At 41.5% G+C, this 21,170-nt stretch overlaps 1 protein-coding gene across 3 annotated transcripts in view; it reads left to right on the forward strand.

Annotated features, from left to right (window-relative positions):
* LOC112556658 (homeobox protein Hox-A7-like) overlaps positions 1-21,170 on the forward strand; it is a 75,474-nt gene that overhangs the window by 13,488 nt on the left and 40,816 nt on the right. Inside the window, exons 1-2 of one of the 3 annotated variants that reach the window (XM_025225862.1) lie at positions 5,166-5,592; positions 6,240-6,872. In XM_025225862.1, coding sequence (XP_025081647.1) covers positions 6,392-6,872 — 481 coding nt within the window. In that variant the 5' untranslated portion in view covers positions 5,166-5,592; positions 6,240-6,391. Of the gene's footprint in view, positions 1-5,165; positions 5,593-5,647; positions 6,065-6,239; positions 6,873-21,170 lie in introns of those variants that run through there. The other 2 variants (XM_025225863.1, XM_025225864.1) reach the window with 2 other exon arrangements.

Genomic DNA, 21,170 nt, shown 5'->3' on the forward strand with positions numbered 1-21,170 from the left:
CTTAACAATTTTTCTTAGAAACATTCTCAGATGCGACGTTTATAATGAAAATTCTCCGAATATTCTAGACAACACGCACGAATACGGCTGATGTTTACCAATTTTTCGAACAAACGCACTCTTGGTAGCAAAGGGAGACGATTTCTCTTCATATCCGGCAGCTGGATGCTCGCTCTTGACGCTGCTCAGAGCCCGCGAAATTTGTCTGCCCTTGCGTTTGATGGTGTACAAGATTGCCTGCACTGAGGAGACGATATTTCCTCCTCGGCGCACTTGGCTTCTCCTCCCTCTGCCCGCTGGTCATTTGTCTTGAGGACAGTGGAGGAAGTCCTCGCCGGACGGGTCAACAGCTTGGGAAATATCGCTCGTAATCTCTCGTTTCCGAGCTTGTCGTCTGCGAGTTGTGTCTGAGCTACTGGACGAAGGACACTGGCTGATTATTAGAGAACAGGGAGAAAAATGGATCCTGGAGTGCATGACACTAAACAATACTTCCACATGGAAAAAAACTGGATCCTTCTCTGTGGACTAATGACAATTTCTTTTAGAAAAAAATTATTCACGAAAATTAAGTGGGAAAACTGCAGTAGTAGTGGAAAACAAAATTTTAAAACGCGAGAAAAATTGCCGAACAGATAAATGTATTTTATATGTACATTTTTTACTCACACATTAAAGAATAATTTTGCCATGGACAGCGGATTCATGAATTTTTTCCCTTGCTGACTTAAGGTGAAGGGGACGCAAGCTTGATTTCTTCGGTTGTCTGCGCCTAATAGCGTGCTTGCAGCTACTTGGCGGAACATGGCCGACACAAGGGACAACAAGACTCATTTGTAAGGTGACCCGGCCAGCACGCAATAACAATCCCGATTGCCTCGGTTATCTCGCATGCCATGAACCGCACGTGTTTTTCACGTGGCCTTTTTGGGAGGCTATTCCCACGACAGCCTACCCCTGTCCTGGATGGTCTGCAACCGTTGGTCAGCGAGCGAAGATGCTTTTTTCTGTGAGATGGCGGCTGTTGGGTTCTGGAAACCCTGTTACCATTGTGACTGGCAAGAACTATGTTGTAGCCGGGTACAAACCAGGGTGGATGTGAAACTGCTAGACGGGCGCTTTAATATTGTCTTGGAAATATATTTTTATCTTGATGGTCTCAGCTAAATGATATTCAGAAGTAATATCAAGGAATATAAAAATTTTCAGTTACTAAACGTTTCAAGCCACAGGGGGGGAAAAACCGAAATTTGCGAATTTAATATTCTGGAAAGGTGATCAAAATCACCGATAATAAAGAAACATGGGTAGTATTGACAGTCCAAAGAAATGATGCTAATGTTTAATAGCCCTTTTGTTATTAATAAATCGTGGTATATAAAATAAATATACGTATATAATCCTGTTGAATTATACGTTGTTCATGGTATTTTTTTCGAAGAAGTATTTTACAGCATCAACATTAAAAAAAACAACACACACACAAACAAAAAGAATTTACAAAGAAATGAAGTAGGAGGTAAACAGGAAAGAAAGGAAACAATAATTTTAATGGAAACTTTGTTGATTCTTTGTTTACCAGCGTGTAGAATATAGCACAAAATTGAAAGAACTTTAAGCTTTCTTCAATCTTTCGGAAACTATTCTTTATCAGACAAGTAATTTTATTTTATTTTATTTTGGTATATATATATCCAGGGAAACATTCTTTTAACTCATTATTCAAAGTTATTGTCATTGTGATTTGTGATTATGTTATTTATCTCTTATTTCTTTGTATGGTTTGTGGGCAAGCCTTGTGAACAAAACTAAAACCGCCATTAGAGTAGATTTTATCTCGCGCATTTTTTTCCTTTTCTAATAAGAAGTTTTGAGTGAGTGAGTATCATATTTTTGTCTTAAAAAAAATAAACATCTGTGTCCACAGTGGTCATAAAGATCATCATAACCACGCTGCATGCTTCTCCATGCTGATGCACCTTTTCGATAAAGTCTGGGAAAGATTGCTACGCTTCGTGAACGGAAATAGCTTTTCTGTTCCGGTTAAAGGGTTAAAGAAAATGAAATTTAACTGCTCAGTGAACAAGGACTGATTCCTCATGCCCCCTTCTTCTAATTAAACCTCATTTTTGTTTAGAGGTTGCTGACAACCAGATTTTACATAGAGAGGGGCAGGTCCTCGGATCAATTAAGACGAGGGTTAGGTTTGGAGCCTGCAGGCGCTGAAGCAGAGCAGAGTTCAGTTGAAACCAGAGAGGTCTGGCACTGACATCACAATGCTTTCCTTGATGTAAGCCGCTCAATATGCAGAAGACAGAACAAACATTTTCTCCCGGCTCCGGGCAAAAATCCTCTCCTGTCTGCCTCTACCCTCCTCCTCCCTCCAAAAATAAAAAACAACAAAACAAACAAAACAAAAAACAACGCACTTCCCAGGCGCCGGTTCTTCACCTGGAAGCTACACTCGCTGTGCACCACCCAGCATCTCTGCCAAGCCACCGGGTAGACGTGGGTAGTTCTGTACACGTTCTCGCCGAGATATAGTAAACTCTTTTCTTCTCCTGCAGGGTGCTAAATTTCCAGAGATTGTCAAACTATCTTCGCGCTACTTCAAAGCCGGCCGTTTGAAGTCGGCGAGTCGGTGCGCTCCGTGGAGGGGAAGGGGACGGGGGGGCCGCAGTTTTATGGATATCTGGACAAAAGCGAACGCTGGAGCCAAAAGCGTCGAGGGTGGTGTGTGGCTTCGGGTTAGTGTGGGTGGCGCAGGGGATGGAGTGGTGGTGATGGCGGAAAGAAAACGATAGGGTTTTTTTTTTTTTTTTTTAGTATTATTATTTTGAACGTCCCTCGGCTCTCTATCCGTCTACGTCCAACTTTGAGAGTTTCCCGGTCAGTGTTTGTTCATTCCCTCCATCTCTCCTTCCCAACCCCTAACCACCACCATCACCACCAAATCTTTTCGTCTTTGCCAACCCTCGCCATATACTGAGGTCATGTGGAGGCAGTCATTGCACAGTTACCGGTTGTTTCACGAGAGGGATAGAGAGAAAGGTTGACTTTCTCAAGGAAATGCTTTGCAGTAACCAGGAATGATTGGAGTGTTCTCCATTTTGCTCTTCTTTCTTCCTGGTTGACTGCTTGTCGGCTGGCTGATTGGTCAAATGATTTGTCTCAGAAAGCCTGCAGGCGTGCCTCTTTCATAAAAGATGGTAAAAATGACACCTTCTTATTTTCGTCTGTCTGTCTGCAAGTGTGTTCTTCTTTTTAATTTAAAATAATTTGCATAGCTAAATATTAAGAGCCGATAATCATTTTAAATAAAACCTCGAAAAAAATGCTGTCGTCTACTTTTTATAAATATCTTACAAGAACATTGCTGCCTTTATATATATAGCCTTTTAAGTGTTGTGTAAATAACTGAAACTTTTCTTATCAATGGTATGTCGGGATGGATGTATATGACAAATTTTTATCATCGAAGTCGTCAAAAAGAAAATTAAGAACTGAAAATTCGCTAAACTGTTTCTGTACTTTTCTTCTCTTTTTTAAGGAGAAAAAGTATGCTCCCTGAGTTGTGTACCTTGCTTATATAAAAGTGTTCAAAGTGTTTTCAGCGCTCAGTGACACGTTTCTGTTGGAGAGAAGAAACGAACGATTTTGGAAAGTCAGTTCTGTGTGCTTCGATGCCTGAAGACTCGGATCTCATTTTCAAAGCATAAAAATTCCATAAATTTCAGAAATTTAGCGGCTTGCATGTGCCCAGTTGATGTATGTAACCGAGTCTTGGCCACGTATAGCCATGCACGACTCTCTGGGTGGATGTGAGAGAGAGAGAAGGACGGATGCGTGCTCACTTTTCACGGTATAGCACATATCCGGTCTAGCTTAAACAAACCTCTGTCCATCAGTTTTTCTGCAGCAGAAACTAAGGTCATCGAAGCTTATTAAAATAATAATTAAAAATAAAAAAAAACAAAAAACTGCATACCTCGTTTTGATGGAATATTGGATCTTCGATAGCTCACGGGTAATCACGTGCTACTGTTTAGTCCTGGCAGTGGAAGTCAGCATGCTGTCAGCTTACAGAGCGAATTACAGAAATAAATAAATAAATAAAATGTCAGCACTTGTATTACAGGATGATATGTACCGCTCCATGTATCTACTGGCAATGAGATGGGAATGACCTTTGCTCAGCCATGACAACATGCTCCGACACAGCTGACCCACGGTCACCACAGCACTGTCCACTTCCCTTATCCTCCCTGATAGACTTCCCCCTCCCGGTAAGCGATGACCAGCAAACAGTCCCGGAACCTAAACCAGATTAACATTACAACCTCACAATTTCTGAAATCACAATTTTGCACTTCTTTCTCGTCGCGGAAGCATAATTATCGAGACCTAAACACTCTTCTAATTGAGTTAAGCGCCGCCGCTGTGTTTCATATTCCTGATGGTGGAGGTCACAGACCGGGCTTCCACCACCAGTGACCGTGACAACCATAACAGCGCATCGGTGGCCGTGTGAGACATATTAAACGCGCTATTTTTCGGGGGCTATTTTTGCATGAAGATAGCGTTTTAATACACATAGACAAATAGTTTCCAGCAGTATTTTGATCCAGAGTTATGAGGGAAGCCAAACACTTGAACAAAAGAAAAACTACCTGGCAGGCTTGGAACCACGCACCAGGCGCTCTTCTCGACAGAAGGAGGCTGAGCTCCCGGCCTCCACCGCCAGCGTCGAGCTCGCACTGGGTGGAGAAAGGTTCAGCCCCCGGACCTGGAAGCGCTGGTCAGGTTATTCCTACCTCCGTCGCTTCCAACCGAGCGCTACGTCGAGCGCCTGTCTGTCAAACCGTTCCACGCTCTTTCTCGCGCCGGCGACGTAAAGGAACATTCTCTCGCGCTCTTCCGGAAGCTCGACGGGGGCTGCCCCCTCGCGTCAGCCAGTCAAGTTGCTCCACTCGCCATTCGCGGTGTCGAGACGGCGCGCTCGTCAGGTCACAGCGGGTCAGGGATTCGCGTCGTGATTGGCTGCGCGCCTAATGCCATGGTTTATCCAGGAGTAAAGAGGAACAAGGTGGCGAAGGGGGCTTCGGTATCTGAATGATTTTGTGGGGCTAAAATAATTTTCCCTCTATTGATGCTTACAGAGCTGCTAAATAACCCGAGAGCGACATAACCGCCACATCCAACGGCTACAAACAGCTTCCGCTGGCACTTGGAGTTGTCTTTTCTTACCTGATCACCGCTCTTGATAGTAGACCAGAGGGAGCCGTCGGAGGGAAGGAGAGAAGGGGGGAAAAAAGGAAGGAGAAAAGAAAGAGGAGACGAAAGGCAAAGGTAGTGACGAGAGTTAGGCGTGACCACAAAATGAAGTGATGCTGGGACTGAACAGTTTGTATTAGATAAGAAGGTACGAAACACAACCTCCTGTACTCACATCATCAGGAGAAGAGGAAGCCGTTGACTTCAAAAGAGCACGAGCCCGGGAGAGAAAAAGATTGCAGGACGGAAGCCTAGAAACGACTGACTGACTGCTGGAGGAAACCAAGAAGGAAAGAAGCAGGGCAGGCTGAAGGGCGAGTAAGTGAGCGAACGAGAGAAATTTTATTAGAGTAAGGAGCTAGGTTATGAGGGTTTAGACTCCGCCTCGCGACAATTTGGCCTCCCGGTTTACGGCAGGCGGGTCGCAAAGTGGCGACCACATAACTTGCCTTTACTACTCCAGTGTGTAGGACATTAGCAGCCCTTGATGCTCGGACGCTGCATGGCCGTGTTAGTGCCTGCAAGTGCGGCTTTGTGGCTTTTGGCGGCAGCTTATTGCTCTGATGCCGCAGCAGTTTGATGTTGTGGCCCACCTCCGATGTTGTTGTTGCTGCTGCCACTGCTGCTACTGCTGTTGTTTTAGTCGAGGTGCTACTACTACCGCTGTACGAGTGTTACACACGTCGGCCATATAGCGTTCGTGGTGTTTGATGGCTGCTTTCACCATCTCGGACTGCCACAGATTGATAAATATTAAGAGAAAAGACAGAATGAGGGACATAACAAAACGGTAACCAGTTCCTTTTATTGCTGACTAAACGGCGCTCAATACAGGATTTTTGGTATAATGTTTTCTTCTAAATTGTATTGGTGTTGTTTGCTCGCTTGGAGTAGGAAATATTTTTCATATATTTTTCGGTATAAAAATAATTGTTAATCCCTTGACAATTCTTCTATTTGAACAGGTACGAGTGGGCAGGCAACTGAGGCCGCAAGCGCATGACATATTTAACTTACCAGCTCTACTTCGGTCTGCGAAGACTTGCCTACCTGTAATACCCAGGCTTCTGTCTGGTCCCACCCAACCGTCACCATTGCGTCGCTAGACCTAAGTGCGATGAGCTCCTATCTACCTCTGCGACACCCGGGAACCCACGGGCACGCGGGTCCCGGGGGTCGGGCGGAGGACATGCATCATGCCGCTGCGGCAGCCGCCGCGGCAGAGAACGTCAATGTGAACGCCGCTACCGGGTACATGGAGCACTTCCTGAACATACCCGAAATCTGTCCCAGCTCCAACTACCGGAGTCCCCGGTCCTACTACGCCGCCATGAACTCTTACCAGGCCGCAGACGCCTGCCGCATGGAAGCTTTGCAGCAACGGAATCACGAGTTGCGGATGGGCCTGCAGGCTAACCGGGGTGGTTTCTACCCGAACATGAACATGGCGGGCATGCGCTTCGGGGACGCTTGTGGGGAGGTGCAGGCCAACTGCCTACCCCCACAACAGGCACGGGGGGATTCCATGAGTCCCTGTACGAAAGTGAGCGCAACGGAGGGAGAGACACCATCGTTTTACCCGTGGATGTCAATCGTAGGCAAGTACTTTTGCTTTTTTAATGTTTTCATCACACTGTCCACTGATGTCTGTTTTGTTTGTCACTTTTCGGGTGTGATCACCACCTCCTGATGTTTTCAAAATCTTTAAATTCTCGACTTTATTGTGTTTCAGGAGATAATATGTTTGTTTATTATTTTTGTGTACAGTGTGGTTACATTGTATGTCACCTGACAACCATAAATGAAAGAAACATAATTATTTTTAACAACCGCTCGAAACATCTATTACGAGACGACAGTTTATGATTAAAATATATTTATTGTGGGATTTTTAAACTGCAAAATATGGTAATTTATTTTTAGTTATAATATATTAGTTAAGAGGAAAGTATATGTACACTGTTACAAAGGTTTACATCCAGCTTCATTTATTTTATTCTTCCCGTGGATAAATATCTTTTATAACTGACTAAATTAGTTTACAATGCTTACTACCTCCAGTCATCCGACTAACCCGTCGTCTGTGCACTACACATTTCTCTGTTATGAATCCTTTATTAATTTATTATTATCTTCAATATTTATTCTAGTATTTTTCGTTTTATGTAATTAGTGACACTATCTGTTAGTACCTTCTATCCAGATAAATTTAAATTTCGGTTTTAATTCTGTTATTTTCTATTTATAATTTTTAAAAATTTATCTTGATGTTAAATCAAAGTATATAACACAATAATTCTAATTTTAACATTTTAAAATTGATAATAAAATTAGTACATACCCGAATAAGCTCTCACATAAATCATTTGCATCGCTAATTTTAAATAATAAAAGACAAGGGTACATAAAACAACATTTTCTAGTTAATTTATTTTATCTACCTATCTCATCCTAACTATTTTTTTAAACCGCCTTTAATGGATGTTACTTGTAAATAAGTAACCATAAAATGTTATGCAAGTCCATGGTAGGGAAGAGTTCACAACACCTGGCATTATCAGTTTCATTTTACAACCGTGTGTATGTTTATGTTCTTAACACCGACTGCTCACAGCACGAAGGAGAGAACACTTATTCCCTCTTTTCTTTGATACTGATTCCTGAGTTAATGGAACAAATGTGTAAGGCAAGGTAAACAAACAAACAAACAAACACATAATGAGAGTGTACATAGTAGTAAAACCACAGTAAAATCAGTAATAAAAACAAAAGCAACCAGGTTAATGCTAGTCTGTGGTCGGTGATGTTTTCTTCCATCTTCTTGCGAGTTGGTTACTTTAGTTACACCTGAGTGAGTGACTGTATCCCCCTACATTCCCCTCCCTACAATAGCTGATAATGGGGGATTGTGTTACTTGCAGTAACACACTTGTACAGCTGTTTCCTCCTCAACCGTTCACATAATGTTTTTTTTTTAAAAACAACAACAATAGTTCCTTAGTCTATTTGTTATTCATTATACATCTTTATGTTTTAGAGCAAGCTGGGCTTTGTTAAACAAAGCAGATATATAGAAACACGATGGTTTTGTAAGGCTGAGCATACACGGAGGTATATAGTAATCCTGGCATGAGGCTGGATGGTGTGTGGAGGTGTTGAGATGGTGATCAAAAGGTTGGACAGTGGGTCTTGATGCTGCTAACCCTCCTCTGTAGTAACTCACACTCCCACCCTCCCACTCCTACCCCTGGGTGAGTGTTGGAGCAGGCGTGGGTCGTGAGTGGGAGGGCGGACCTGCTGGTGCAATTATAATGAGAGAGAAATTACACATCTGAATATCTGTGTGCATCCCATGTGCAGTACATGCGCAAAGTTAGTTAACACTAACACTTTTTGAATTTAGTTGCCTCCTTCTGGTAACTTAGCTAACTGATGTAAAATAACTTGTGAAATGATATAGATTAAAAAGAGTATAAATATATTTGATAAGGATATTGTATAACGGTCACACAGACCAACACACACACGACTTGTGTATGAATATTTCAAGAAAAGAATGACTTGCTACAACTGTCGTAACATTTCTGTCATATCTTTCAGTCTATCTGAATGTTTGTCATTCTGTCTGCTTCTATGTGTCTGACTGTCTGTCTGTCTAAATGTCATCTGTCAGTTGTACCTTCTTGTCTGTTTTTATTATCTGTTTGTGAAGGCATCATTCTTCTCTTCTTCATATCCGAATCATTGGTGACAAACCCGCGGAAGAAGCTCTGTCACCCGAATCACTGATTATCTGGTAACTTCCATATCAAAAAGAATTAACAGCTAACCTTCCCTGATACACCATCATTACCGTGACCAACAACTGTTAGTGATTCAATAGGCATCGCTATTATCATCATAATCCCCATTATCATCTCTATTATCACCATAATCCCCATTACAATCTCCACCACCATTATAACCTCTGTTATTGTTTCGTGTATCCTGTGAAAGAAATAAAAAACACTATGAGATGAATATTATTTCGAGGCAGTAATTTTTTCTTAAAACATTGACTTCATTGAATGGGCCCGACTGAATAAATTCGTAGGTGAATACAACTGGAAGGAGGCAACTAGAATGTCGAATTAGTAATGCAAAATAATAGATAAATAAGAACCAAGTTGTTGACCAAGTTATTTCTCAATTACCTCACCCAGAACTTTTTAGCTTTAGTTTTGTTGCATTTATCAACAAAGTTAAAAAGCTTAGCAGACAATATCAAAAAAAAAAAAAAATAAATAAATAAATAAATAAAGGGATGTCGTTAGAAAAATGTTGAAAATTATATCTCCAGCCATCTGTATGTCTGCTATTTTGTTTCTTTTTAAGACATGATGATATCGCTATGAACTTTCTTGCTCGAGTATGGTTGACGTGTGTGAACTTTGCTGGTCCTCCTGTCACATGACCGATCAGAAGGTCATAAGTCATTTTCTTCTCTTGCCTGGCAAGTGTAATCAACCAAAGAACACTTAAAGTCTACAGAAGACAGTGTTGTTTACAGCTTCGCTATCTCGCTTTTTTGGCAATCTTCGAATGCTGGAAAAGCTGTTTATTTACTGTTAATAATTCTTATAAGATAGATTATTGTATCCTCTGTAAAAATATATATGCCTAATTATAAAGATATATATTATAAATTATTCATTATAAATTTCTTAGAATTGCATAGAAGAATTTGTGGGGATTATTACATTTTTTTTTTCTTTTAAATGAATGTCTTTAAGCGTGTATATTATATCGTTATGACTTCATGCTTGAGAGAGAGAGAGAGTGTGTGTGTGTATATGTGTATGCACGTGCGCTGAAAGCTGGGATACAAATGAGAGGACAAAGAATCTGAAGTAAGACATACACCCCATTAATCATATTCACAGTTAAACACACGGTAATTCTTTTTTTTTTTTTTAAAAAAGGTGTTAACGATCTCTTTACATTCATGAAATACTCTTTTTTTTTCGTGGCAAGCCACCCTACCCTAACAGTGCATACCCGTGATCGACATCAAGGAACAAATGTCACAAATCTACCCAGGGTGTTTGGACACCAAGTACCAACCCTTAGCAGGCTCGATGCCTCAATTTTTCTTTATATTTCCATGAAATTTTAGTTCGTGTTGAAGTCACTATGAAGAGAGAGAGAGAGAAAATAAAACAACAAAAAAGTATAGAAAAGATTTATCTGCTCTCTGTAGCACTAAACCGCAGAAGAAACTAGAAGAAAATCCGTGGCATCAATATGGTGTGTCCCTGTATCCTCAGGCGAGTCGGTGAATTATTAATGGCTAAGAAGATTTCCTTAAAAGGGTGAAGCAGGGAGGAACTTTTTGTTAGCGGCTTAGAGTGTAGTAAATTACACTCCCTCTACCTTCGCCGCGGCTAGCTTTCCTTTTAGGCAGGGGGCAAAAATTTATGGGAAACTGCGAAAAGCTGATGTACCTAAAGGTTTTCACAACGTATCTTGTCTGTTCGCACGAGTATTGATTTGGCCATCTTGAACCATTCCTCGTCTGTCTGACTTGGTTTCTTTCTCTCCGTCTAGTCGGTCCATCCAGCCATCCGCCCTTCTCTCTATCTCTACCCAACCCCACCCCTCCACCCCTCTATCTCTATCCCACCCCATCCACTCATCCACCCACTCTCTCTATCTCTAACCCACCCCACCCACTCATCCACCCCTCTCTCTCTCAAAGTTTGAGCTGAGAGTTCTTTCTTCTCTTCCCCTCCCCATACCGGTCCTTGCATGAGATTGAAATCCCAAGAATCGAGCAAGCTGGCTGAGCACTTATTGGCAGTTTTGCTTCTTCCCCCCACTGAGCTGGGAGGCCAGCAAGAACTGGAATGGAAAAACTCGGTCATGCAGAAAGCAGGGTACATCCATGTCTTGAACCGATTTCTTCATAATGATGAACTATTGCGATCTCGTGGGCCGGGACGCACGCTTCATTTCTCCCAAGACTGCGGCGGTGTGTTAGGAGAAGAAAAAAAGAGAAATGAAAAGAATAAACCTGGGTGTATTGGTGTTCACCACCTTTCACTTTCTTTCTCCATAATTTTCTCTCCCGTCTCTACTTTCTGTGGACCAGAAAACAGATATACCCTTACAGAGGCTGGAGTTTCTTTGCAAACGACGTATACAATGGACGACTCTGATTGCCTCCCAGGTCCAATCTGTGGGCAAAAGTTTCTTTTGTTTTTCTTTCTAAACGGTTCTCCTTCCCGTCTGTTTTGTTGGCAAGACATTTAGTGCCATTATCTCAGTCGTTGATGAAATAATTTTTTTTTCGTTGAGAAAAATATTTAATGAAATCAGAAATATAATCACGGTGGGCTAGTCTTTATCTGGATGGAGAAAGAGAAATAGAAAAATAAAAAACTATTGTTTTCTTGTTTTGTATGTGAGTTACCGCCAGAGAAACTCGGGTTACACGATGATGCTAATTAAAAGTTCATCTCTGGATTTCTCTTGTTCAAGGGAAAAAAATATCCTTCGTGAAACATTTTGAAAAGTTTCTTATTTGAAAACTTATCACAGGGTGGCTAATGAAAGGGAAGTTTAGAAGTTATTTTCTTGTCCTGCCTTCATCACTCTGTCTCCTACATCCACACCGCCACACACACACTCACACACTCACACTCACTCTTACACACACTCACACACACACACACACATGCACACACACTATCCCCACCCACCCACACTTCTGTCCTCGTTCTCTCCTCGCCATGTGTTCAGCTCTGTTGTCCTCGGTCCTTTATTAGATAACTCTGTGGTTTTCCTGTGCACACTACCAGCGCACAAAAGATTTAAATAATGGAAGTGGTAGGTGAGACCAGGTTGGGGCTGACAGGGAAAGACATGACAACAGTCCACATCCTGCCTGTCCTGACATATCGTCTTTGTCACTGCATTTGTGACGACGGCAGGTGACAACATGACAATCGTGGCGATGACAGGAAAACGATCAGAGATGAAGTATGTGGCATGAAATGAAAAAGTGTGAGAAAGGGTTGGAAAACCAAGGTGCATGTGCGTGTGTATGCAGGTATATGTGGACAGATGTAGGTTAAGGCTGACAGGTGGGCAAACGTAGGTTGATGTGGGCAGGTATATGTGGGTATACATAGGTTGATTTGGGCAGGCATATGTGGGTATATTTAAACGCATCAAACTGCACGTGCTGGAATATCACTTTGTCTTCCTTTTCACACAGAAGATGTAGCTTCATTTTTAACATATATTTTTTATTGTTGTATATACACCCAACTGTGTTTTCTGACAAACTTAATTTTTAAAATGTTTACAACGTAAACAAACTCTCTTGTTTTCAATAAACCAACTAAAATTACTCCGTCTGTCTATCTGTATCTGTCTCTGTCCCTCACTCACTCTCTCAATCACTCACACTAACTTCTCCATTGTTTCTGACACCTAAGTCCAACTGTTTTCATCCGTCAGCCTGCAAAAGCAAAATCCGACAGCCGCTGCAGACCTGTCTCTCCTGAGCACATAAGTCGCTTAGTTACCGTTTACGGTGAAAGAAAAAGGACAGAAGAAAAGAGAGGGGGGAAAAATCTTTTCACGGCAAAGAGAAAAAAATAGCTGTGCAAGCTGTGTGCGATTAGCGGCGGCCATCAGAAGGTGCTTAATACATCTCGGATTAAAGTCTAGAAACTTCCGCCTTATGTTGTCGCGATCCGCTCGGCCTTTGTGTCGCAGTTTATCGTGTTACCTGATGGTGGTGGGGCTGCTGCTGCTGTAGCTCGAAGTTTTTATGTCCAGGTTGATCCCCAGGTACTCGTGCGCGCGCGCATCCACGGGATGCTGAATCGAGGCTCCCGGCGTAGGACGGTAGTGAAAAATCGAATTGTTCATCGATCCGCATGGTAGACTTTGTCACGTGGGAGGAGGCTGCATGCTGCTAAACATGGGCGCTGGATAATTTGATAGACATCAGTCGGTCGCACTGTACAGTCTGCTTTATGAGCATAAATCATCCTGCTAGGACAGACAAACATAATACAAACATAATACAAAATCGAGAGATTTCCATGGCTATTATGAGATATGTATAAAGCTAAAGCTATAAAATACAGGTATAATGTTTAGGAGGAGAGAAAAAGTGTCAGCTAAGAAATTAATCAAGAAAATAGACACTACAGTGAAAAATGTGTATATACATTTATATTGACGTATGATAATTAATATATATAGCAACTATTGGCATGCAATAGTTTGTCCTCCTGTCTAAAGGACTGTAGATACTTTTCCAAGCAGCCATTTTGTCCAAAAGCCAGAATATTTCCATATAGTCTGAGATGGCCGCCTACACTCTGCCTACAAACAAAGCTAAAGATACAAACAGCTGTACAAAGACATCAGTTAAAGTCGCAGTGAATCTGCATCAACTCATGTACAGGCAAGACTGAGTATGTGAAAACTTCCAACGGGCAGAGTGAGTGTAGAAGAGAAGATAGACACTGAGAGAGAGAAGAGATAGATAATGCAGAAAGTAAGCTTTACAACTTTGAATTCTCCATCCTTTTGGAAGGGGGTCCTGTACAGAGTATAAGTCACAATGTAGACTGCGTGACGTCACCCTAGTGACAGTTAAATTGCATGGAGAGGGTGGTCGTTGTCTGAAGAGGTAGACCAGCATCGTCAGACCTGCTCACACAGCAGACAGCTTAATTGCAATTCAGGGCGCAACTGTCCTGCTTTGTCTACACGTCTATCTAGTTGGACTTTTTTTTTTTCGCTGAAAGACATGAGATATTTTATATACACCGCGAAAACATGACTACAGAGAGAGAGAGAAGCCAAAGACAGGAATCTCGGAATGACATGTTGCTAAAAATACTTGTATCACTATAGTAAAACACGATTATAAGAAAAAGAGAACAGATGAGGATTAATAGGTGGTGACTTATTAAATCCACAAGAAAATCTTTTAAAAGCTGCTCTTAAATGGGAAACAGGAGCAAAAAAGACGATGCCGAAGAGAATGAGGACAAGAAGGATAAATAATAAAAGAAAAAAAAAAAACAGAGAAAGCATCTAAACACATTTCAGACTGTCGCCACAAGATGGTGAAAGATAAAACATACCGCAGCATAAGACAGGAACTATTTCCGTCCCTCTTTAAATGTCCTATAACTGTCAGGTGCGCAGCGCCCCCTAATCTGTTACCACCAGATATCATACGCATATCTGTCTTCCTTTAGTAGGTCTTCAGACGATCGAGGCGAAGGATAGAACGCACAAACGAGGGCCCGGGAATGCGAATACAAGTCCAAAGACATACTTTGGGCTTCATACTCACATTTAAATCCAAACCACATGTCCTTGTGCGAGGGTTGCTTGATTAGGTTGCTAATTGCTCAGCTGTAATTGTCAGGAGGATTTTTCTTTTTATCAAAGTCATTGCTGCTTCAGAGAACAAGCTGCCCAGAGGGAGCGAATTCTTACACAGTATGATCCCAATGTTCTGTAATATTTCGGATATCTAGAGGTTTTTTTTTGGTTGGTTGGTTGGTTGGTTGGTTGGTTGGTTGGTTGGTTGGTTGGTTGGTCGGTTGGTTGGTTGGGGTTTTTTGGGGCTTATTTTGTTGTTATATTTTTTTTCTTTTTTTGTTTGTTCGTTCTTTTGTTTTTGTTTGTTTGTTTGTTTGTTTGTTTATTTGTTTGTTTGTTTATAGTACCCTACCCAGATCGACGTGTTTCTTTCAGGATAGTTATTTTTTGCAAAAATATAATCTAATGAACATCAGATGACCGGATCCATTTGTGTCCTTTCTGGTTGAAATCGAAGCATAAAAATGTATGTGCGAGGTATGAATAATTATATGAAACTGGATACCGCTTTCCTCCGAGATTTTATCGACGATTAGTTTCCTCAACGGGTGTTTGACACTAAACATTTTGCATGTCTATTGAGAAACGGTAGTTTTCGTGGACAACGATGTGTTCATTTTCTTGTTAACACCTGTACTTTCCGGAGCGAAAAAAATTGTTCGGCCTGTGACAATCAGAAATTATTACTTCGCATGGAACACTGAGTTTTCGAGAAGTGAGAGCGACCTGGATCTGGTTCCTGCTCCATACATAGCAATGTAGTTTATCTATTGGCATGTCCTATCCCTTGGATGCATGTATTTTTTTATATATATTTATACACAAGACATCAACACGGGGTGTACAAGAATTCAACCCTGTTGCACCAGACACTACCTGACAGGGACAAATAGCATTAATAGTCGATACAAGAATTATTACAGCCACGACAGCATACTGTTCGCTTTCAACCAAATAAAAATGTAACTGAAAATTGCGCTTTTGTGAATTATTATTATTGAAAATTCACTATATTTAAATATTTCATCTTTAAAGTTAACAAATGAAAGGGAATAACAACGATCCAATAACAAAACTTGTGTTGACAAATGTAATAAGATCATTCGTCAATTATGTTCATGAATTAAATATATTTTTTGCAACTAAAACTCACCTAGAGTTATAGGAAAATACGATAATTTTGACATAATTTTTGTTTATATGATGACGATACACTGTCAACAAAATAAACATGAATTCATGACTTACACTTTTGACATTTAAAAAAAATAACTACAACTGTATGCGATGCTGTGGTGGAGAGTTCACTCAACTTCTGTCTGTTCGTCGATTTTGTGATTTTGAAATTTCGTCTGTCCTTCGTTGTTTAGGTCGCACGAGTTGTGTGTGAGAACGAATGCAGGTCATAGGTCAGTCTGACTCATGATAGTAAGATGGTGTGTGTGGTGGAGCGGACATGAATGTGTTATGATATTCTCGATTGTTATTGTTGTGTTGTCTGGTTCTCACCCTTGCTGCTCTACAGCTGCTACTAATTCTCCCTATGGATAAATAATCTTTAACCTGGTTAAGAAAAGGAAGCAAGAAACTTATTTAGTTGAGGGTCCTGCAGTCTTACAGAAAGCAGCTGCCTCGTTTGTCTCATGTTTGATGTAAATACACATACAGCCCAACTCCTCTTTGCGAAGGTTAATTAAAGGGTAGAAGGTAATTGGAGAAGGAACAAGGATGACACACGGAACTCATAAGCAGTCTTACATCAGCAGACCTAATAGTCTCGGCAAACCCAAACATTATCCACCATCGTCCTGTATTCCATACGGGGCCCTATGAGACACCATGGTCTTGTCGTCTAGAGGAAATTTATTTCGACTATCACCTTTCCAATCCTTCCAGCCAGTCTATGGACACCCTTTCCCGATTAACAAGCTCGGGCAGGGGGATGTTCTTGCAAGTCAGGAGGTAGGAGCACAAAGTTCTCAGGTGAGAAATGACCGAAACTGATAGTACAAAACAGACTGGGTCAACAATGGCGGTTTGTGTTGACAGGTTAGCACAGGTGAGCATTCTGTGGGTAGGATGTCAGGTGTGTGCAGATGAGCATCCAGTCACAGATGCACAGGACGATGGAAACTGATAGAAAATCACAAGACTGTTTTGCAGTATTAAGATGGGAGGGGAACATCTGTTTTTTGGACTTTGGTCAGAGTCCGAATTGAAATAAAAGAATCTACAGGTGTATAATCGAAACTCGGCAATCCTGGCGCGCAAAGGAACTGGAAGAAAAGAGGACGAACAAAAGAAGGAAAGAAAAAAATAAGAAGATATGACATTTTTTTTCTTTTGTAGGGAAGCTTAAAACCTTGACGCACGAAATGTAGGTTATGGATATAGGTTTTCTGCATGACTGGCTGGCGGACACACCGGGAGGAGAGCGTGTCTCGAGTGCTTGGCCTGGCGAGGCCACCATAAACCACAGAAGCTGTCTGGCTGGCGAAGCTCCCTGCATGATGGAAACCGCTCAGTGTCCACCACGTGCAGAAGCCGTTGTATGACGTGGGGGGAACATTTGTACGAGGCTGTCTACTGCATGGCTCACCATGATGTTGTAACATGTTCCCCTTTGTAATGCGTTACCGCCATGATGTTCCAGTTTGTAAATCGTCGCTGTCGTGTTGTCATGGATCCCAGCTTGTACCGAGGTACCCGTGTCCATGTCAGCATTCTTAAAATTGTGTTTTCTTGTAGCAGAATTATACATTGCAGGTGACTCGTCCTTCTCGTTTCAGCTACCACACAAAAAATGTGGGATACTTGAATAACTCATGGAAGGGGAAAATATGGAATCATCTAATAGTCTCTATTGATTACTGCAATTTTTTAAGAATCTCATTATAACAGTCTACAGTATTTTAGAAAGCCCTCAGCAAGCAGAGGAAAATTTATTGAAGAATGGTGGACTCCTGGAGAGCTTTTCATTCCTTCTCCTGCGGCGCTCGAGTTCTGTGGCGGACTGTTGGCAGAACGAAGAGAAGAAAGTGCCAGGAGGGTGAGGTTTGGGACAAAGGATGCAGGTGGAATCTGTCCAACCTGAAACACCCTTAAAAACAATGTCAGATTCTATGTTCATTGAGCTGAGTCCAAAGCAGCAGCCTGATCCCTCCCTGCTCTTGTGACAATGCAGACGACAGACGAGAAAAAAAAGTCAAGAAAAAAATGTTTCAAAGACTTCTTCGCTTCTACATTTCTGCTAAGACGATGACAGGGTATTTGTGGCCATCGCACTACAGGATAAAGTATCTAGTTAGAGTAGCACAGTCGATGGCAGCCATGACCAGAAGTCTTGCTTTCTTTCTCCTCCTGTCCTTAGCTTGGTCGTCCACTCGAAACTTGTCTGCAGACATCGCAAGCAACCTGTCGCGATACTCGAGCTGATTCACTCAAGTGTGACGGAGCGACCAGAAAGTGCAATGTGTTCCGGTTCACCGGCGTCGACAGAAACGGCCAATAAAATTGATGGAGCCGTCGACCGTGCGAAGCGGGCAGACCACCATCATCGGCTTAGCGATTGCAAACATTGGCAACGGCAACATGAGCAGTGTTCTCACAAATGAATTGGCGAAATTTGTTCAAACAAACAAACAAATGCATGGAGGTAGGCATAATGTCAAATAAGAAGGTTTGGGGATTTTTTTACGAAACTAAACTCAACTAAAAACTAAGGTGGAATAAAAGGACATAATTTAATAAAGTTCTAGTCGAGGATCAAACAATTGACCAAACTTCTTGTCTCTGTCGGATAAGTTCAAGCAATCATCATCATCGCTGTCATCATCATCATCATCATCATCATCAACGTCACTATCTTAGTTCTGGACGCTGTAACAATAAACCTTCTTAAAAACTCCCGCCATCACCACATAAACATCATATTAACATCATTCCCATGGCAACACTAGTCATGACTTTCAAAGTCACGTGACAACTACATTTCCAAGACAGCTTCCTGTACCGTACGGAAGTGTTTCGTGGTGTGTACAACAAAATATTCATGTCACCCTTTGTGCCAGCGGGTGAATAACGCCGCCGAGGGCCAATAAACTTCGCCTGTTTCATGGCTCCTCTTGTTAGAATTAATTCATGGGTGCAAAGAATGCGTCACAGCCATGACAGGTCTCATGACGAAGCCACTAGGGTGGGCTAGTAAATTTGTGTTTTTTTCCCCCAGGCTGTGGGATTAGCGGGTAATATACTGTAACTCCTTCCGCTTCTCCTTCTGTTTTATTTTTCCTTTTATCCTTCCTGTGGTCATTTAAGTCGCAGCTTATAAAGTTTATGCACGTATAGTTCTTGCTGATTGAGAGTGTGAAAGGTCATTTTTGTTGTTGATGATTTCCGAAAACAAAATTCACAGGCAATAACTCAGTGAAAGAGGAACTGAAATATTTCTCTCGAGAATGGAAGATATTGTTCTTACAATGGAACTAAGATGTTGTGTCACTTGGGTATCAAACTGGAGAGGCTTTCGGTTCAGACCTACTGTCCTATCCACCTGAATATCTACATGTAAGTAGCAGAAACTAGGGAGCTATGAAGGAAAAGAAACTAAATATCGTAATTGAAATGCTGCGGTTCGTTTCTTTCCACTGGTCATTTAATTTTTGAGTGAAAATGATATTTTTATTGTTTAAGTACTGATACATACTCGAATATCTTTTAGTAGGAAAGGATAAATTTGAACATAGGTTCCTGCTTGTTATTTCATTTTTTTTTTTAATGTTTCCCTTTTAGTTGTAGGGTTCTCGCTTGTCCTTTGACCAAATCAATTTTAAAGGTGACAAGGCGATGAGACGATAATGATGGGGAAGGTGAGTTGATAACTGTTCTGCTTGCTGGAGGGCTGTCGGGTCGGAACTAACAACAGGAAAGCATTAAATTGATGAACTCCCCTAGACACAAATAAACAAACCAGCGAAGGTCACGCTAATTAAGCGCCTGCAGGGTTATCCAAACTAAATCTGACCTTTGACTCCCTCCCAAAGGTGATGATATCTGATTGTGATGGCAAGATAAATAACTAAGCATCAATTAAATATAGTGTTTGCTGTTATGTTATCCTCTACCGTAGGATGGAGGTGGAGAAGGAATAAAAGAACAAGCACCACAAACTAACTAGAATTTGTTAATTTTGTGGAGGTTATATATCTACTCCATAAGGTTATCTTAAATCAAGACAATGAATATCAGGACTACAAAATTATTATGGAAGAATTGTTTGTCAACTTTCTAGCAAGATGGTGTACCTTGCTATCCCGTCAACAAAATACTTTTTTGCCTTCGTAATCATACACTAAACAGAAAACCCACTAAATGTATGAATGTTCTTGCTTCACAAACATATTTGAAGTAGTCTCCCCTTCTTTCGCCAGAACAGAAGAAACGTGAGCGAGGGAAGATAATCGAAAGATTGAATGGTGTACATACCACAAAGACAGTCTCTCTCTTTCTCTGCCCCTTAACTGTAACCATTCTCGGTCGGAAACGTGTCCACCCTTGTTCCTTTTTTTTCTCTATCAAGGTAGTTTAATCGTTGGAAACATTCCGCTCAGATGCCGCGCACAGTTCAGGTTGCAGGATATCTTTCTATCTTATTCCAGAATATTTCTCTATCCCATTCTAGGACACAGTGGACCCACCACCTTCTCCTCCCGAACAGTTCTTCGGAAATCTTTTAATTCTACCGGGGCCTTTAACTTAGGGTTATTAATAAAGTAATGGACTTTATTTTGTCCTACAATGTGACGGACTCAGCAGGATAATCTCGCAATCATCTAAAGCTGAGATTATAGTCATCCTCTGAAACATAAAGCATTTATATATGTATATGCACTTTTATATGCAAAAACTCACACAGATATTTCCACACGTGCACAAAAGACCATTTTGTACCTGGCAGTGATTTGAATGAGTAGTGTGCAGTTTTTTGCTCAAATTTGTGAAGGTGGTTGGTTCACCATTTCACATCCTGAGCATCCACACGTAGGTGGCCTATTCTATTCGCTCCTTTGGCTCTCTACAATGACTTTATGACATTTATTTTGAGCTCATACCCAGTGTATATTTTTTCCCTCACACTAATGGCAGTTTTAAGATTAAGCCGGTCCTAAATTCGACATGTTTATCATCGTAGCATAAAATAACGAATTTTGCAAATCACTGGATAGCGAGAAAGGCGCATAGAGAAATCAAGAGATGAACACACGGAAAGATAGACAGATAAGGCCTTAAACCAGCATGTGGCACCGTTAAATTAAATATTCTCATCTACCGCTGAGTTGGAGGCGACTTATGCGGAAACCCATTACACCAGTTAACCCCTTACCGCCTTATCAGCGGTGAATGCAATCGCGCATTGTGCGTGAGCTGAGCGTGCCTTGTCGCTGAGGTCAAGTTCGAGGAGGTGTCGTAGGGCCCTAAGGAACCATGGACGAGTATAG

Source organism: Pomacea canaliculata, linkage group LG2, assembly GCF_003073045.1.
Source record: "Pomacea canaliculata isolate SZHN2017 linkage group LG2, ASM307304v1, whole genome shotgun sequence".
Lineage (NCBI taxonomy): Eukaryota > Metazoa > Mollusca > Gastropoda > Architaenioglossa > Ampullariidae > Pomacea > Pomacea canaliculata.